This window comes from Stegostoma tigrinum, chromosome 12, assembly GCF_030684315.1.
Source record: "Stegostoma tigrinum isolate sSteTig4 chromosome 12, sSteTig4.hap1, whole genome shotgun sequence".
Taxonomy (NCBI): domain Eukaryota; kingdom Metazoa; phylum Chordata; class Chondrichthyes; order Orectolobiformes; family Stegostomatidae; genus Stegostoma; species Stegostoma tigrinum.
The window spans coordinates 68,087,862-68,105,587 of NC_081365.1; the positions used below are offsets into that span (position 1 = coordinate 68,087,862).

Here is a 17,726-nt window from a genome sequence, read left to right on the forward strand (position 1 = left end):
TGATGTCAGTGGATATTCTGCCCCGTCTGTTGACTGGGTTGTTGCATTTTCTGGGTCGAACAAAAATAACCAAGGAATCAAAGAAATCAGTTCAGGAAAAAAAACAAACTTCTTTCAATGTGCCTTGGTTGTGATATTCTAAGCTGATGAGGATTTATTATGTTGTACCAAACAATTGCACAACTTCTATAGCTTGCCATATTGGGCGAGGCAGTTTTTAAAAGGTTAAAAACTAATCAAGACTCTTTTCTGATTTAACTTCCAGGTCTGTGATTGGTGCAGACACAGCCACCACACCAAAGACTATGTAGACACTAGTGACAGTGAAAGCAAGCTTCGGTTCTGTAGCATGAAATGCCTCAACCAGCATAAAATGGATCGATTTTACAAAGAGGCTCAGTCTAACCTGCCCATGGATGTGACAGACTCTCCGTCCCCTACTATTGCGAACAATAAACTGGAGAATGGAGTGACCCAGCTCATCACTGCAGAAGCCTGGAATATCAATCCAACAGGACTCATGAAAAAAGCACTTTCTCCCTTAGTAGCTGTTCCAGCATCTTCTATTATGACGCCACAAACTGATCCACCAAATGGAGTATCTCTTAAAGTAGCTGCTACTGTACTGCAACCAATTTGCTTAGGAGATAGTCCAATGGTCCTACCCATCCACTTGCAAGTGGCTGGGAGCTCAGCCCCCCAGATACCTGCGGGTGGTAACGCACCATGGGTAATGACTAATCAAGGAGCAATGCCACTGTCTGTGTTACTGGAGCAACACTTGATTCAGCATTTAAATTCTCCTCTGCTGCTGGCTTCACCTACTGCAAGCCCTGTGAACTCTGTCCAGAACCACATTATTCAGGGGACAACTGGGCCTTGCATTCAGTCCCAAACATTGGGCCAGAAATCTTTAAGTCAAACACAAGAGTATGACATACCCCCTCCTCTCCAGATCCCTGGATTTGCTACAGTCCTCCAGGACTTTTTCCCTTCGCACAGCACTGTACCCTCAGTACCAAATGTCCAACCAGCCCCCGAGAACTTGGCCCCTAGCTTCTCATCTTCTCCACACCAGAACTGTGGTGGGCTTTTCTCCCCATTAGTTCCTCCTGCTACGCTTCTCGTCCCTTATCCAATAATAGTTCCTCTTCCAGTCCCAATACCCATTCCCATCCCCATTCCCATTCCTGTGGCCAAGGACCCAGATCCTGCCAGATTCACGGACATGCCCGGAAAAGCCAGCAGCTCTGGCACCACAAGCAGGAGCACTCAAACGTCAAATGAGAAAGAAGAACAAAAAGTCTCAGAGTACATCCAGCACCAAGGAGTGCAAGACTATCAACATGTCAACTATAAGTTCAACACTGAGACTGAGGCACTGGATCTATCTATGAAGCGAACATCTGTTGTAAAGAAAAATGAGTTTTTTTATCAGCAGATTGAACAGGATGGTGTGCTGGATCTATCAGTCGCAGGCCCCAAGAAAATGAAAGAGAGTCAGAACCTTCCAGGTAACGCATCTTCTAATCTGTCAGCTAATTTGTTGAATGAGCCCCTGACTCGTTCTAGTGAAGTCTGGTCTAACACAGTGCCACTGTTAGGTGCGCAGAAATTAGAGACGGTGCTACATGGCACATCTAATAGCTGCGAGTTTTCTGGCCAGCCTAAGTGGGTGATGGATCAAAACTACAGCAGACTGAGGAATGACATGCGAGCTGCCAATAATGCTGAAACCCTCAATAGCACAGATACTGCGAAAGTAATTGTGTCTGTAAAGGACGCTGGCCCAGCCATCCTCTGTGGCAAGATAAAAACTGTTGTTGGGGTGTCTACGAAAAACTTTTCTTATAAGACTGATCTGTCACAGGAATCTGTTTTACAATGTTATGATGTCAAATCACAACTTGAGCTCAGAGACAGCAAAAAAAGTAATAAAAATAGAGGCATAAAATTAAAGAAAATGAGTTCGCAGGATTTCCATGTCCTTCCAATAAAAAAACAGCGCCTAGCTGCCTTTTTCGCAAGGAAGTAAAGTTTTTGGTTGTTTGAAAGTACTTCTGGATGTACAGAGAAAGAAAACCCATAAAAAAACACTGAAACATGGACAAGATTGCTGTTATGAAATTGAATCTTGCAGCAATGACACTTAATGGAACATTTACTTTCAGAGTTTTTTTTGGAATCATGCTTACAGTTTGCATTGGAACAATTCTGATTAATTATCCCTCTACATCTCTTCGTTCCAACTCCAGGCAAGCTGAAGCATTCATAAAACACCCTTGTTGACAAGGTACCTTTCTGACATAGTATGAATATGAGTTGCAAGATATATTATTTCTTGTCCTGAAATGTTTTGTGTTGAATCCCTGATTCTGCAGGTGCTAAGTTTGTCCCCTACTTTGGTTTAAATACTTGTGAGAAACAGCTTAGATCACTTCATCGGAAACCTGTTTAACATCATAACCTGTTATCATGTGCTGGACGTATTTGGCAATAAGCACATTTCAGACCACACAAATCGATGAAAAATTGTTTCTTTGTTTTTCACTTGAGAATTTTTTTGGTATGCCATTTCTTGGAATCACTTTTTTTCTGTCCAACTACTAATCTGAATCCATTCAGTACAGTATAAATGTGGTATTTATTTTTATTACACCATGTTAATGAATTAACTTCACAGAGGCCAGTATTCCATCATCAATTCATTCATTATTTACACATGAAGAGTCTTTGACACTGATCCGACTCCTTTAGAGCCAGCTCTCAGCGAACAGAACCCCTGACACTCCTGTCTATATCTGTCAGCCAGGGCTCCCTGATTGGACCAGGTTAACAGCCCAATCAGGAACTCCTATACTATGAGGTCCATCTGGCTGAGCTCGTTACAATCACTGCAGTTACTCGCATTTAATCTGATATAAAGTATTTTTAAGGATGCTTTGTTTTCAATTATTTATTTTTGAAATTGATTTAAAAACAATGAATTATTTGTATATTCTTGTTGCTACAGCGATTAGAGTCTTTAACTGTGTTTTTACAATCCAAGCCCTAACATATTGCTACTTTTTAAAAATTGTTCTTAAATTCTGAGTCCATGATGGTCTGAAGTAAACCTGGAGAATAACGAGTTTATGATAGATGTAAAGCTGCCACAGAAGTAAAATAGATCGGAAGATATCACGCTGTTCTAGCTTAAACATAAGTTTGTCTCCATGATTCTGCGCGCTTCACTAAGTGACATAATGTCAGCCTGGTATTGGCCTTATTTCTCACAGAGTTGCTGTCCAACATTGACTGATTTCCATCAGTTCCAAAAATGGAACTGAACTGTAAGCTCTTGACACTATCATTCATCATTGTATTTGCCTTCCTGTGAAGCCCTCTTTTCTGAGGTTTTGCAGATTCTGCCAAGAACAGTGACATTCTATCAAAGTCCTTTTTTCATTTCATCCAACAACATAATGTCAGAAGCATACTTTAGATTTCCTGTGGGAGTGTTGCATTCTTGAGGACAACCACATTGTTTTGTCAAGGTTAGACCAGGTTTGGATGAAAATTACACATTTGTGCATATTTGCATATACCAGTTTCTGCACTACTTGCATGAGCGTGGTCTTCAGTTGAGTGAATGTTTAATCATCTGAATAACTAATAAGGAGCCCAAGTAAATTTTCACTATTCACTGTCAGTATAAATTTGTGCTAATATGACAGGTAATAACCCTTTAATGTGGCTTTGGGACACACTAACTATTGGTGTCCACCATTACTACTCATTATAGAGAACAGATAAGTCTTTTCATTTAATCCATAAAACTCTGTGCGTGTGTGTGTATTTTGAGTGGGAGAGAATTAGGATGAATTTTCTCTCTCGAATTTGGTGTGTAAGGTCAGATGCTGCCAAACCTGTTAGAGTTCTGCAGCAATTCCTGTTTCTCTTTCAGATACCCAGCAACTGCCATATTTTGCTTTGATTTGCATAAATTGAGAATTGGATCCACATGCTCAAATTGGAATTTCACACATGTCAATAAGATTAGTAGACTTTCACTGACATAGTCAATATCTCTTTCAAAATTGAAATCTGATCCACATAGCAATTTCAGGAAGCCCAGTTAAATATAAAGTTTATAAGATCAAAGGGTGAAAATAACTTATGAATAGTTTACCATGGAGGCCAGAATTTCTTACACTAATCTATCGAACTCAAGCTTTGATAAATCATTACAGTTTCACTACCCTACACAAATCTATGTGCATCACTTATCAATCATATGGCATTAGAATTTGCTGTAAATTTTCAAATTACAGTTCCATTTTAATTGGGCGCAGTTGTTTTGAAATGAAAGGCAGGTAACTGAATTGACCACTTGCCTTGATTAAAATTATTGGAGCTTTGATATGTACCAACAGTTTAATGCTACTGTGTTAATGTACAACAAACACAATACGAAATGTTCTCCTCAACAACAATAATCATGCTCAAATGATCCTTTGAGTTAGTCTTTTTTTTTGCACTATCATGGCAAGGATGAAACATAGCTTGAGAAGCAAATATCTGAATATTGAACATTTTGCGGTTGTTAATGCCCAGCTTGCGCTGTCCACTAATGGAGAGGATGAAATTGCAGTGTCACTAACTTTAAAGAAGAAGTCAGCATGAATATTGAGCAGGCATTAACCATTTCAAACTTGTTACTTCTTTACTAAAATTAGCAGATATTAGAATTTCAGCCCCAGTTCTGGCATTTCAGTTGGCCCTTTAAGTAGCTGTCCTTTTGATACGATTTGTTAATTTCTGTTAATGAAGTTTGGTGATCCTTTTATACAGACATACATCAAAGCTGGTCACATCAAAGAATCACAGAATTTTTACAATGTATGAGGAAGTCCTACTCAGCCCAATGTGTTTGCAGCACCTCGCTGGAAGAACAGCATAACTTAGTACCATTCTCTCATTCTTTCACAGTAACCCTGTGCATTGTTTTTATTTCAATAATTGTCTAAAGCCCTATTAAATTCTTTGATTAGACATGCTTCTGCCAAACTTTTGAACAAACCATTCACTGTGATCAAGTTTTTTCTTATCACGTTTTCCTCTTCCTCAAATCATTCTAAAACTCTACAACGTCCAGGCCCCACATAATTTTAAAAACTTCTATCAAATCTTGTCTTAGCCTTCTCCTCTCTACCCTCATAACTGAAGTATCTCATCTCTGGAACCATGCTGGTAGACTTCTTCAGCACTCTCTAAATGCGTTGTTATCCCTCCTGAAGTGAGTGTTCAGTTCTGAAGCATCAGTAACTAATGTCTCACACAGGTTCAGCTTAATCTCTTTGCTCTGCTACTCTATGTCCTTGTTAATAAAACATAGGGTATGTGTCCTTTATGAACCATGCTCTCCTGCCACCTTTAGTGATTTAATTGTCCAAAGAAGAAATTGGTCCTTCAGTAAACACCCTGCCAGTACAATCTTGGAGAAATTGTCAAGCAAATTTTTCACATTTAATTTTTTATAATTGCTACACAATTGATCAATAATTCCCCATAACTATGAAACATTCCACATGAATATTTGCATGATGTGATGTGCAAGGCAAAATACATGCTTCTGCATCATAAATCTTCAAATCACCACCTAAAAACACCAATTGTCAAAATACTCTAATGCTAATACTTTGTTAGGATCTGGAAGTGACTCCCATTTTCATTGAGATAGCAAGAACTGCAGACGCTGGAGTCAGAGGCCACACAGTGGACGTTTCGGGTTGGGACCCTTCTTCAGAAGGTGTCTGAAAAAGGGTCCTGACCTGAAACATTCACTTTCCTGCCCCTCTGATGCTGCCTGGCCCGTTGTGTTCCTTCAGCTCCACACTGTGTTCCTATTTCTCTGTCAGTTTCTTGGTTTTGGTAGACCTCCACTTTGGCCATGACTGTTTATTTGGGCTGTATTCTTTTTTGCACTGCATCTATTCCTGTTGTGTCAGACTCCCACACTTCTGCTATTTGTTCCATTCTTATCAAATTAGTTATGATTCAATCCATTTCCTGTTCTGTTGTCTTGTTGCTCAGTAGTCTTTCTATTGCCGCTATCTGAATTGGGTGCTATCTGATTGTGTGGAGTCTAGCTGTGAACAAAAAGCTCACCAGCTTTGAAGACATCAGCTGGAATAACATTGCTGGCCACAGATTTTGCGGTCTTCCATCTGTTTGATTATTTATCTCAGCTATCCTATTGCTGTTGACTCACACTGGATTCTACCATAGGGCACATAAATCCTAGGCTATTCTCGTGAATAGCCTGGAGAATAGAAGCTACCATTGTGGAACCATAGTTGGGGAGTTGTTGAAAATATTCGTTCTAAACTTGATGGATGGCATTGTCATCATTAAGAGAAACACCATCCCTGTGAGTGAAGCAGATTTTGACCCTCATGGTTTCAAAAAGGGCTTTGTGTGATACGATGGTTAGTATAACGGTCTACATTAGGATAGAACTTTTCTTTAACTTCTTCATCAGAGTGAAGGACCAGTACCTAATGAGGGTGGAATGTTGGTTACAGCTAAACTGTACGTGGGGTGTCATGGGTTTTTCAATCATAAAGTAAGGGGCTTCTGGCAATGCATTCATCTCCTAGGTGGCAAAATCCACTCTGTGGGTTTGAGGGCCACTATCAGCTTTTCCTTTCCAGTTGAAGATATCTTTCGAACATGAGCTTTCTTTCTTCAACCACGACTGAGGTGAGTTTGCTGTAGATTTTTAAAATCATAGTTCCATTTCAATTGGGTGTAGTTGTTTTGAAATGAAAGGCAGGTCACTGAAGTGAGCACTTTACTTCATTAAAATTGTTGATGTTTTGATATGTACCAACTGTTTTACACTATTGTATTAAAGTTACATTTGGGTACAGTTACTACAGGGTGTGGCTCCCTAGACAAGAGAAAGTAGGACAGCTTATTTTTTTGGGAACCTTTTCTCACCCCGCTGCTCACTTGGGGTGAGCAGAGGTTGTCCTGAAGAGCTTGGCTCAGTCACCTCTGCTCCTTGAAGAGACAACTACCCCAACAACAGATGTCTAACAACCTTCATGCATGTGTGGCCTGTGTGTGGATTCCAGATTAAGAACTCCCAGATTCACAGCCTTGTTCACATTGCCAATTCTCCATTGCTATTAGGACTTGGCAAATTGACCCTGCCAGAAGTCTGCAAGGTCATTTAACATGGGGGATCTTCAAACATCATCACTGCCTCCCACAGGTTAGCTATCAGATTTTGGAGATTTGGTAAACCACAGTGCTGGAACGTCCGTACTCCTTCCCAGCAAGTGAGAATCGCAGCCTTCCTTCACTTGTTCTGCTGTTGAAGCCCTTCAAACTGCACTTTGTCTGGCACCTCACCCTGATCTTTCCCTGACCAAGGATGATTCCTCCTAGAGCAAAGAGCTCCTGACAGTATTGCTCATGGCATTATCAGATTACGCAAGCCTCCCCATCACATTACAATGGCGATCCATGGAAAGAGAATATGAAAATAACATTATGAAAGGACTGATCTTGTGGTTCAAAGCCTAATTTGCAAAACATGTATTAGTTTTGCAGATTGAAAATATAGTATGCCTTAGATTTAGAGACAGGATATTTAATTTCCATAAACATGATGGGTTATTAGCCACGGTAAGAATGAACTTCATACAAGCCATTAGCTTAGATAGCAACCTGCCATTTAGACCATCCTTTTTGTGCTACTTTAAGGATACAATGCAGAAATATCAAGATCTTCTAAATAGTTAAAATCTCGTCTTTAATTATCGCAATTAAAATCAAAACAGTATGAAGGTGTGCTACTTTGTTGCTACACTATAATGAAGCTTTCTTTACACATCATAGACACAACCAATCCAATAAAATACCATTTTTTGGCAAGCTTTGACCATTTTTCGTCTTAATCTCTCTTCATTACTCTCCATTTATTATATGTTTTTGTACTTTCACCATGAATGTATAAAGTAACAAATAATTGCAGGAAAAGCAGCCAAATTCACTGCAATGGGGTATGTTTGAGAAACGAAATTACGTCTCTATTCGGGTACCATCCTAGAATTTTTAAAGATTTCATTTCTCATTTGTTTCAATTCCATGATTGATTTTTTTTCAAGTTACAATCTACTGCTTGATGCTTCAGCAAATTTATTTTCATTATTATTTAAGTGTTTATTTGCTAACAGAAGATTTTTTAAAAATAATGGATTAAATTTTCTTTTCAGTTCACTAGTGCTTGTTCACTAGTGGTTTCCTTCCTCCAGTGGATGTGGTTAAGGTTTTAGCCTACACTTCCTTTCTAAACAGCATTGAACAATGCTACTAACTAACTCTAAGTAATAAGATGCAGAACATTGATCTTGCTGAAGCATAGAAACATGTGTGCAATGCTGAAACTGTCAGTGAGTTTAGGTACTTTGATGTTTTGGTTTAATGGTGTGATTTTACTTCATTTTGAAAGTACTGTATCTTTGTGACAAGGCAGTAAGGCAATAATATGTCAAAGAAAAATAAAAAGACACAAAAGGAGATGCATTCCTGCTACATTATAGCAGAGCTGCAGACGGAATTTTCAGAGCAGCAGATGTTCTTCTTCATTCTTCTGTATAGAAAACCTTACAGGCATTGAAGCTACACAGAAGAATATCATTTTATGACCCATTGTGTATTGTGAATGCTGCACTGATGACATGGATTAAGAATGTGAATGCTAGATACATTTATTAAAAATCTTTCATTTCAATAATGCATAAAATTATACCGTAAATCATGATATATTCGGTGAAATAAAACACTTAGTCATATTCATTCTTTTGTGCATTTTATTACAAAAAAGCATCATCAATTCTTGATTGTTGAAAAACCAAGCATTAAGATTTCAGATGATTACATGTTGTTGTACAGTGTCACTGTGTGTTCAAACCTGTATTTATTTCACTGTTAATGTTCCTTTTACATATTGTATCTGAGTAGAATGTAACAAGTTTTGTTAAAAAGGGAAAAATGTTGTTTGCACTATATAGTACTATAGATTTATGTATTTTATAAATCTATTGGTTGTGCTCCGAATAATTTGGATGTTTTACCCATACAAAAAGCTTGCTATGAATGGATCATGTGTGTCACTGTTCAAAGCACTTGTAGCTGAAGGTATTTTACATACAAATTTCATATTTGAAGTCAGCTTTAGAGCATGAAACCATGACAAGTTTAATCATTCAGATTAAGCTGAGTGCTGGTGTCATAAGAAGTGACTGTGTCAAATGGATTATTGTTCCTTTCACCACATGGTTCAATTATATCAGGACTGTACTCTAATATCCAGTGTTCTATCAAATGTATAATTTTACCTTTTATAAGAAACATTGAGTCTGACAAGACTTCTGGATATAATTATGCTGAAAAATATTTTTAAAGACTTTATTTATACATCCAAAACTATATAAACATCAGATATTACAGAAACTTTTTTAATGCTCTGTAATGCCAGTTAACATTTGCATAAATGTCATGCCTTACACTGTATTCTGAGCCAGTTTAATAATTACAGATTATTGCTTTCAGTTTGATGTTTTGAACAGCATGTTCTATGCTAGTGTTCAATTTATTGCAAGCACACCATTCTGTATACAAGTTGTTTTCATGATGCTGTACAGTATGTTGATGCAGTACAAGCTTGGTGTGGATATTTAATAGAATATCAGAGAACTGAATTTTTACTCAGAGAATACAGCGTCATCAGGGATTGGTTTCGTTTGCTTATGAAAATATTATGAATTTTCTTCTATTAAAGTGATTATTAAAAATGTCTTGTACTTGTTATGACTTTCACTGAAAAACCCAAAAATGTGACTTGCCTTGGGCCACTGGTCCCAACATCTCTCAAGGCCCAGTGTCAAATTACATCAAGCATCTTGCCACATTTTAAGGCACTTTATCATTATAAGTTGGCATTGCTCATTTAGTGAAGGATTTTGATCAATGCGACCACATAAAACATCACTAAAACAAGACATTTGAGCAGGAGTGAGCCATTTAGTCCTTTGAGCCTGCTCCACCTTCAATACGATAATAGCTGATCTTCACCTTTAATGTTTACTTTACCGCCTACTTTAGATATCCTTTGTGTCTCTGGTTCACTCGTGTCTGTTAGGGAATGAAATCCGCAGTCCTTACTTAGTCTGGCACATACGTGACTCCAGATGAAAAAAGGCCTTTCAGCTCGCCATGTCCCTGCTGACTACGTAAATCCCATTTACCTGCACATGGCCCATAGCCCACTACGCCCTGCATTTTAAGGACTCATCCAGATGTTTCCTAAATGTTGTGCATGTACCTGCTTCCACCACCCTCAGGCAGCTCACTCCATATCTGTGCCATCCTCTGAACCACTTACTCATCACCTTAAATTTGTACTCTCTAGTCTTCTCACTGTCTACCCTGCCTATGCCTCTCATAATTTTGTATATTTCAATAGTACATAGGTGGCTATGAAATAATGGTGACAAAAATAAATCTGTACCAAATATGGAACAAAGTGCAGGAGTAAACCATTCAGTCCCTCCAGCTTACTCTACCATTCAATAGAACTATGATCATTCTGACTGTAACCTCAAATCCCACTTACCCTGGTAACCTTTCACCATCTTGCTTGAAACACGTCTATTCGTTTCTGCCTTAAAAATATTCAAAGCCTCTTCCCATCACCTTTGAAGGAAGAGGGTTCCAAAAACTTAATCATACGACAGCAAAAACAAATCTAATATCTTTCAACGTCCTTCTCCCACCCCCAGTTCTAGGTACTCTTTCAAAAGAAAACATCTTTGTTATGCCATCAAGATTCCTCAGGATCATACATGCTTCAATCAAGCCAATTCTTACTCTTCTATGTATAATTTCCTATAATCAGTAAGTTTTCAGATGACATGACTCCTCTGCTCCAAGGGAAACTAACCAATCTTATCCAGTCTCGTAACTGAGGTTTTTCATCCCAGGCAACATCCTGGTGCATCATCTCTTCAACCTTTCCAGCGCAATCACATTCTTCCAATAGTGTGGTGACCAGCTCCGCACACAGTATTCCATCTGTGGCCTCAACAATGTTTTATAAATTGAAACAAGACTTCCTTGCTCCTATATTCTATGCCCTGGTAATGAAGGCAAGCACCCCATATTCCTTCTTCACCAGCCTGTCTACATGTGCTGACAATTTCAGGTGTGATTAACTCTTAACTGCTCTCTGAAATAGCCTAGCAAGCCACTTAGTTGTATCAAACCAGTACAAAATCCAAAGAAAGAAATGAAATCAGATGGAACATGTAGCATTGACTTGGGCACCAGAAATGACAATGCAAGCCTAACTCTACCAATTCTATAAAATTCTCCTTCCTAACATCTGGGGCTTTGTGCCAAAATTGAGAGATGTCCCACAGAACCAGTTAAGCAATAGCCTGTCACAGACATTCCCATGAGATCATACCTTACAGACAATGTCCCAGACACCACCAACACCATCCCTGGATATATCCTGCCAAACTGGCAGGACAGACCCAGTAGAGGTGATGGCATAATGCAGTGACACATTTGGGAGGGAGTTGCCTTTGGAATCCTCAAAATCGATTCTGAGCCCCATGAAGTTTCATGGCATTGGGTTAAACATGAGCAAGGAAACCTCCTGTCAGTTACCACCTACCATAATTCCCCTCACCCTGGACTAGTTAATTACTAATATCCTTAATGTTGACAACGCTTGGAGGAAGCAGTGAGGATGGCAAGGACACAAGATATACTCTGGGTAGGGAATTTGAAAGTCCAACACCAAGAGTGGCTTAATAAATCCATTTCACTTTGAGCTGGTCACGTCCTAAAAGACTTGTGCTGGACTGGGTCTGTGGCAGGTGGTGAGGGAAGGAACAAGAAGAAAAAACACACTTGACGTCATCCTTACCAATCTGCCAATCACATGTCCCTGGCAGGATCAGTAGGAATGACCATTGCAAACCTTATGAATAACAAGATCTGTCTTTGCAGTGCAATACCACTGTACTAAATGGGATAGACTTTGAACAAGTCTAGCAAGATCAAACTGGGTGTCCATGAGGCTGTGGGCTATTGGCTGCAGCAGAATTGTTTTCAAACAAGATTTGTAATGTCATAGCCTGGCATATCCCCACTCCACCATTACCATCAAGACAAGGAATCAACCCTGGTTCAATGAACAATGCAGGAGGGCATGTCAGTAGCAGCACAAGGAACACCTAAAATTAAGGTGTCAACCTGGTGAAGCTACAACGCAGGCCTCCCTGCATGCTAACGGCAGAGGAGCATGCAATAAGGAGAGCTTAGCCATCCTACAACTAATGGGTCAGATCTGCTGTCCTCCCTCATCCCATATTTAATGTTGGTGAACAATTAAACAACTAACGGGGGTGAAAGTGCGGGCTGCATAAATATCCCCTATGTGGTCAGCCATTACATTCATACAAAGACAAGGCTGAAGAACCCATCTTCAGTCAGAGTACCAAGTTAGTGATTCATACCTGCTTCCTCCTGAGACCTGCAGCATGTCAGTTTTCAGCAGATTTGATTCACTCCAAATGCCATCAGAATCAGCTGAAAACATTGGATATTGCAAAGGCAATGAACCTTGACCCCAGTTCTGGCTATAGTACTGTAGAATTGTGCTCCTTGCCAAGCTATTCCAAATCAACTACAATACTGACATCTACCTGACAATGAAGAAAATTGCTGCGGTATATTCTGTTCAAATAATGCAGGACAAATTGACCCTGACCCATTAGTCTACTGCCCCATTAGTCTGCTAATGACAGAAGGGATTGGTGACAGTTTTATCAACAGGCACTCGTATAAAAATAACCTACTTACTGATGCTCAGTTCGGTTTGACCAGGGCCCCTCCTGATATTATTATGTCCTTGATCTAAAAATGGTCAAAAGAGCTGAACTCCAAAGGTGAAGTGAAAATAACAGCCTTGACATTGAAGATGCACTTGACTGAGTGCAGCATCAAAGAGCTCTAGCAAAACTGGAGTCAATGGGTATCAGGGGCAAACTCTCTGCTGTTTGGAGTAATACATAGCTTAAAGGAAGATGATTGTGATTGTTGGAGGTCAGCTATCTCAGATCCAGGACGTCTCTGCATGTGCTTGTCAGGGTAGCATCATAGATTCAAACATCTTCACCTGCTTCATCAATGCCCTTATGTCCATCATAAAGTGAGAATTAGGAATGTTCGCTGATGATTGAACAATATTCAGCACCACTTCTAACTCCCCAAATGCTGAAGAAGTCCATCTCCAAATACAAGACCTGGATAATATCCAGGCTTGGACTGATTAGTGGCAAGTAACATTCACATCACAGAAGTGCTAGGAAAAGATTTTCCATCCCTCCTGCCAAAGTGCACAATTTCGCATTTTCAATTATTATACTTCAGTTGCCAGACTATCACTCACTCACTAAGCTCACTGTGTCCATCTGCAGTTTGCTTATATCTGCTTCACAATATGCTTTCCTACCCATATTGGTGTTGTCTGCAAACATAGCTCCCAAATCTTCAATCTCCTTATCCAAATCTTTGATGTAAGTTGTAAAAGTTCGAACACCCACAGGGATACCCGACAGGCCTTACTCATCACATCCCTGCCAATTAGACTAAAATGCATTGTCTGTTTCTACCAACCAGCCAATCTCCTATCCATGCTAATCTGTTGTTCAAAGTTTTGGCAAAGATCTGTATTTCAGGTTGTGTGTGAGATTGTTGACTTGCTCGCTGAGCTGGCTTGTTCTCGTTCCGACGTTGTGTCCCCATGCTAGGTGATTTCATCAGTGGATTCTCCAATGAAGCAGTGTGCTTCTACTCTGCTTGGTAGTCATACCATCTGGTCCATTATGGTGAGCAGTGTCTTTTTTGGTTTTGATCTGTATAGGTTTGTACATGGGGTCCAATTCTATGTGTTTATCGATTGTATTATGGGTGGAGAACCATGCCTCCTGGAATTCCTGTGTGTCTATGTTTGACTGGGGCCTCTACGGTTACCTTGTCCTAGTTAAACTGATAGCCTTCATTGTCTGAGTGTACTGATATTAAGGAGAGTTTGTCGGTATTGAAGAACCAGGAACTGAACTAAGAAAGACTTTGTCATAATTTGTTTTTAACTTTTTCTTATCAATACTTTCAGTTAATAATATAGAATCACAAAGCCCCTGCAATGTGGATTATGTCACGTTCTTTTGTTAAAAATATAAATGGCAATAAATGACTATTCTACTCTTCTAGGTTTAATAGTAGGAGATGAAATTCTCTCAATGAATTACAGAGTCAGGCAGTTTAGCATACCTTGATTCATAAATCTTTGCAATATTTTTAGTTTCTTCCTTACAGTGCTAAACTAATCAGTAAGCTTTCATGGACAACCTTATAAGCATTGGGCATTGCCTTTTAACAGTTTCATAGTCTGTAGACTGTTCTTCTAACAAACTGATATTCACATTCATAGCTTTACCCACCATTACACTGTAAATACTTCTTAGCCACTTCAATTTCATAATTACCTTTTCAAAGAATGTAAAGTATTTTTCAATTCACCATCTTTAAATTTACACACTAAATGTAGATTCCTAGTTAAATCAAATCTCTAATTTGAATCAAAATCACACTCTGAGCCACTATCTCTTCTTTTTTCCTTTACCCTAAGCTTTCCTCCAGCTGAGCCATATCATCTGATTTCATAGAATCATATAATCCTATAGTTGGAAGCTATTCAGCCCATTGAGTCCACATCAATGCTCTGAAGAATATCCCAGCCAGAAACACCCCCCACCCCCGCCATTTCCCATGCCAATCCACTAGTCACAATTTGCCAATATGAGAATGATCCATGTATTTAGTATTTGTTTTCTGTTAGCCAATATTTAATTCATGCCAGCACATTACCTCTTAATTTCACTAAGCAAACTTCTGTGGGGGACTTTCTGAAAATTCAGATGTACTACGTCCACCAATTCCCCTTTATCAATTCTGTAACATCCTCAAAAATCTCCATGTTTTTCAAACATGATTTTACATTTGCAAATCCATGCTGAATATGTCCAATCAGATCACTTTATCCAAGTGTCCATTTATCGTGCCCTTTATAATAGATTCTAGCAGTTCCCTCTACTTTTATGAGGCTGATGGGTCTCTTGTTTCCCTTACTCCTATCTTAAATAGTGGGGTGACATCTGCTACTTCTCATCCATAGGATTTATTCCAGAATCTGTACAATTTTGGAAGATGTTTACCAATGCAATGACTATCTCTATTGCTATCTCCTTCAATTCTCTGGTAGACTATCAGGTCCCAAGAACCGATGACCTTTTTCCCCATGAACTTCTTCAGTACAACCTTCTACCTGAATACAAATTCCTTCAACTTCTCACTCTTCCTTCACACTTGGATCTCTAATTCTGGGAGATTTATTGTATCTTCCTCAATGAAAGCAGGCACAAAGTAAACATTTTGACATTTTGTTTCATTTCTCTAAGCTGATTATGAATTCTCCTGACCCTGCTTTAATAAGCCAACTTTCAGCTTTGTTTCCTTTTTACATACCTGTAGAAATCTTGCTTTAATTTTTTTTGCTAGATTGCATTTGTATTCTATACTTCCTTTCTTCATCAGTTTCTTGGACCACCTTTGTTGAATTCTCAGAACTTCCCAATCCTCCGATTTATTACTGTTTCTAGCCACTTTACAATCCTTTTCTTTTAATCTTACAATCATGAACTTCCTTTGTCAGCTATGGTTGACTGATCTTAATTAGTGTTTTAGTAACTTGGGAGAATATTTTTTTGCTATAAACCATGTAATATTTCTTTAAAGACTATTCATTGCATTTGCACAGTCTAGTCTTTTTTATTATGCTATGTTGGGCATTAGACAAAGAGCAGCACTCACTTAAAATTCTAAAATTGGACGACAATAAGAATGGGTAGCCTGTGTAGCCTGTTTCTTGCTGTTGCAGTTACAATGTCAGTGACCAACAGATAATGGTGCAAAATAGCAACACATTTACTAATGTAAACTTGTATTTATAATGAAATGTCACCCATGCCATTTCTGTGCTTTCAGAAATGTTATTGTTCACCTCCCATTGAGCGCACTGTAAAGGCCAGCTGCTAGTTCACAACACTAGACAAAACACGTTGCTGAAGGTCGAGCAGTGGATGTGGTGTATATGGATTTTAACAAGGCATTTGATAAAATTCCCCATGGTAGACTCATTCAGAAAGTAAGGAGGTATGGGATTCAGGGAAATTTGGCTGACCGGATACAGACTTGGCTGTCCAATAGAAGACAGAGAGTGGTAGTAGATGGAAAGTATTCAGCCTGGAGCTCGGTGACCAGTGGTGTTCTGCAGGAATCTATTCGGGACCTCTGCTCTTTGCGATCTTTATAAATGACTTGGGTGAGGAAGTGGAAGTGTGAGTTAGTAAGTTTTCCGATGACACTAAGGTTGGTGGAGTTGTGGATAACGTGGAGGCAAGTTATAGGTTGCAACTGGACATTGAGAGGATGCAGAGCTGGGCAAAGAGGTGGCAGATGGAATTCAACACAAAAAAGTGTGAAGTGATTTATTTTGGAGGGTCAAATTTGAATGCAGAATATAGGGTTAATGGCAGGATTCTTGGCAGTGTGGAGGAATAGAGTGACCTTGGGGTCCATTGTCCAGAGATCCCTCAAACTTGCTACCCAAGTTTATACGGTTATAAAGAAAGCGTATGGTGTGTTGGGTTTCATTGGCACGGGAATTGAGTTTAAGCGCCATGAGGTTATGCTGCAGCTCTATAGAACTCTGGTTAGACCACACTTAGAATATTGTCATCAGTTCTGGTCACCTCATTATAGGGAGGATGTGGAAGCTTTAGAGAGAGTGCAGAGGAGATTTATCGGGATGCTGCCTAGACTGGAGGGCAAGTCTTATGAGGAAAGGTTGAGGGAGCTAGGGCTTTTTTCATTGGAGCAAAGAAGGATGAGAGGTGACTTGATAGAAGTGTACAAAATTATGAGGCATAGATAGAGTGGACACCCAGAGCCCTTTTCCCAGGGCAGAAATGATTAATACGAGGGGCTATAATTTTAAGGTGATTGGAGGAAGGTATAGGGGAGATGTCAGAGGTAGGTTCTTCACACAGAGAGTGGTGGGCGCATAAAATGCGCTGCCGGCAGTGGTAATGGAGTCAGATACTTTAGAGACTTTTATGCGACTCTTGGATAGGCACACAGAGGATAGTAAAATGTAGGATATGCAGGCTAGATTGATCTTAGTAGGATAATAGGTTGGCACAACATCGTGGACCGAAGGGCCTGTACCGTGCTGTATGGTTCTATGTAGACCTGGTGCATGGCGCCAGTACTGGGAATCCCAGGAATGCTTCAGACACTGCCAGGTGCACAATAGCAAAGTGGGTCACCATAGAGATGTGGTCCATAGCTATTCATGAGCTGTGAGAATATTGTGAGAGATCTTGTAAGAAGTCAAGGAGCAAAATCCTTTTTGAAACATCCTCAAATGAACACAACTGCTACATGGGAACATTAGTCCAACATTTTCAAAAGAAAAAGCATGGGATTATGTCAAGTGCCTGACAGGATACTGATGATGTGAATTGATGGATTGTTAA

General features: G+C 39.4%; 1 protein-coding gene across 6 annotated transcripts in view; it reads left to right on the forward strand.

Annotated features, from left to right (window-relative positions):
* The window catches only part of LOC125457286 (retinoic acid-induced protein 2), an 85,864-nt gene extending 77,014 nt beyond the window's left edge, over window positions 1-8,850 (forward strand). For all 6 annotated transcript variants that reach the window (XM_048541293.2, XM_048541289.2, XM_048541294.2 and 3 more), the window contains exon 2: window positions 266-8,850. In XM_048541293.2, coding sequence (XP_048397250.2) covers window positions 350-2,035 — 1,686 coding nt within the window. In that variant the 5' untranslated portion in view covers window positions 266-349 and the 3' untranslated portion in view covers window positions 2,036-8,850. The remainder of the gene's footprint in view (window positions 1-265) is intronic.
* Window positions 8,851-17,726: the final 8,876 nt, after the last annotated feature.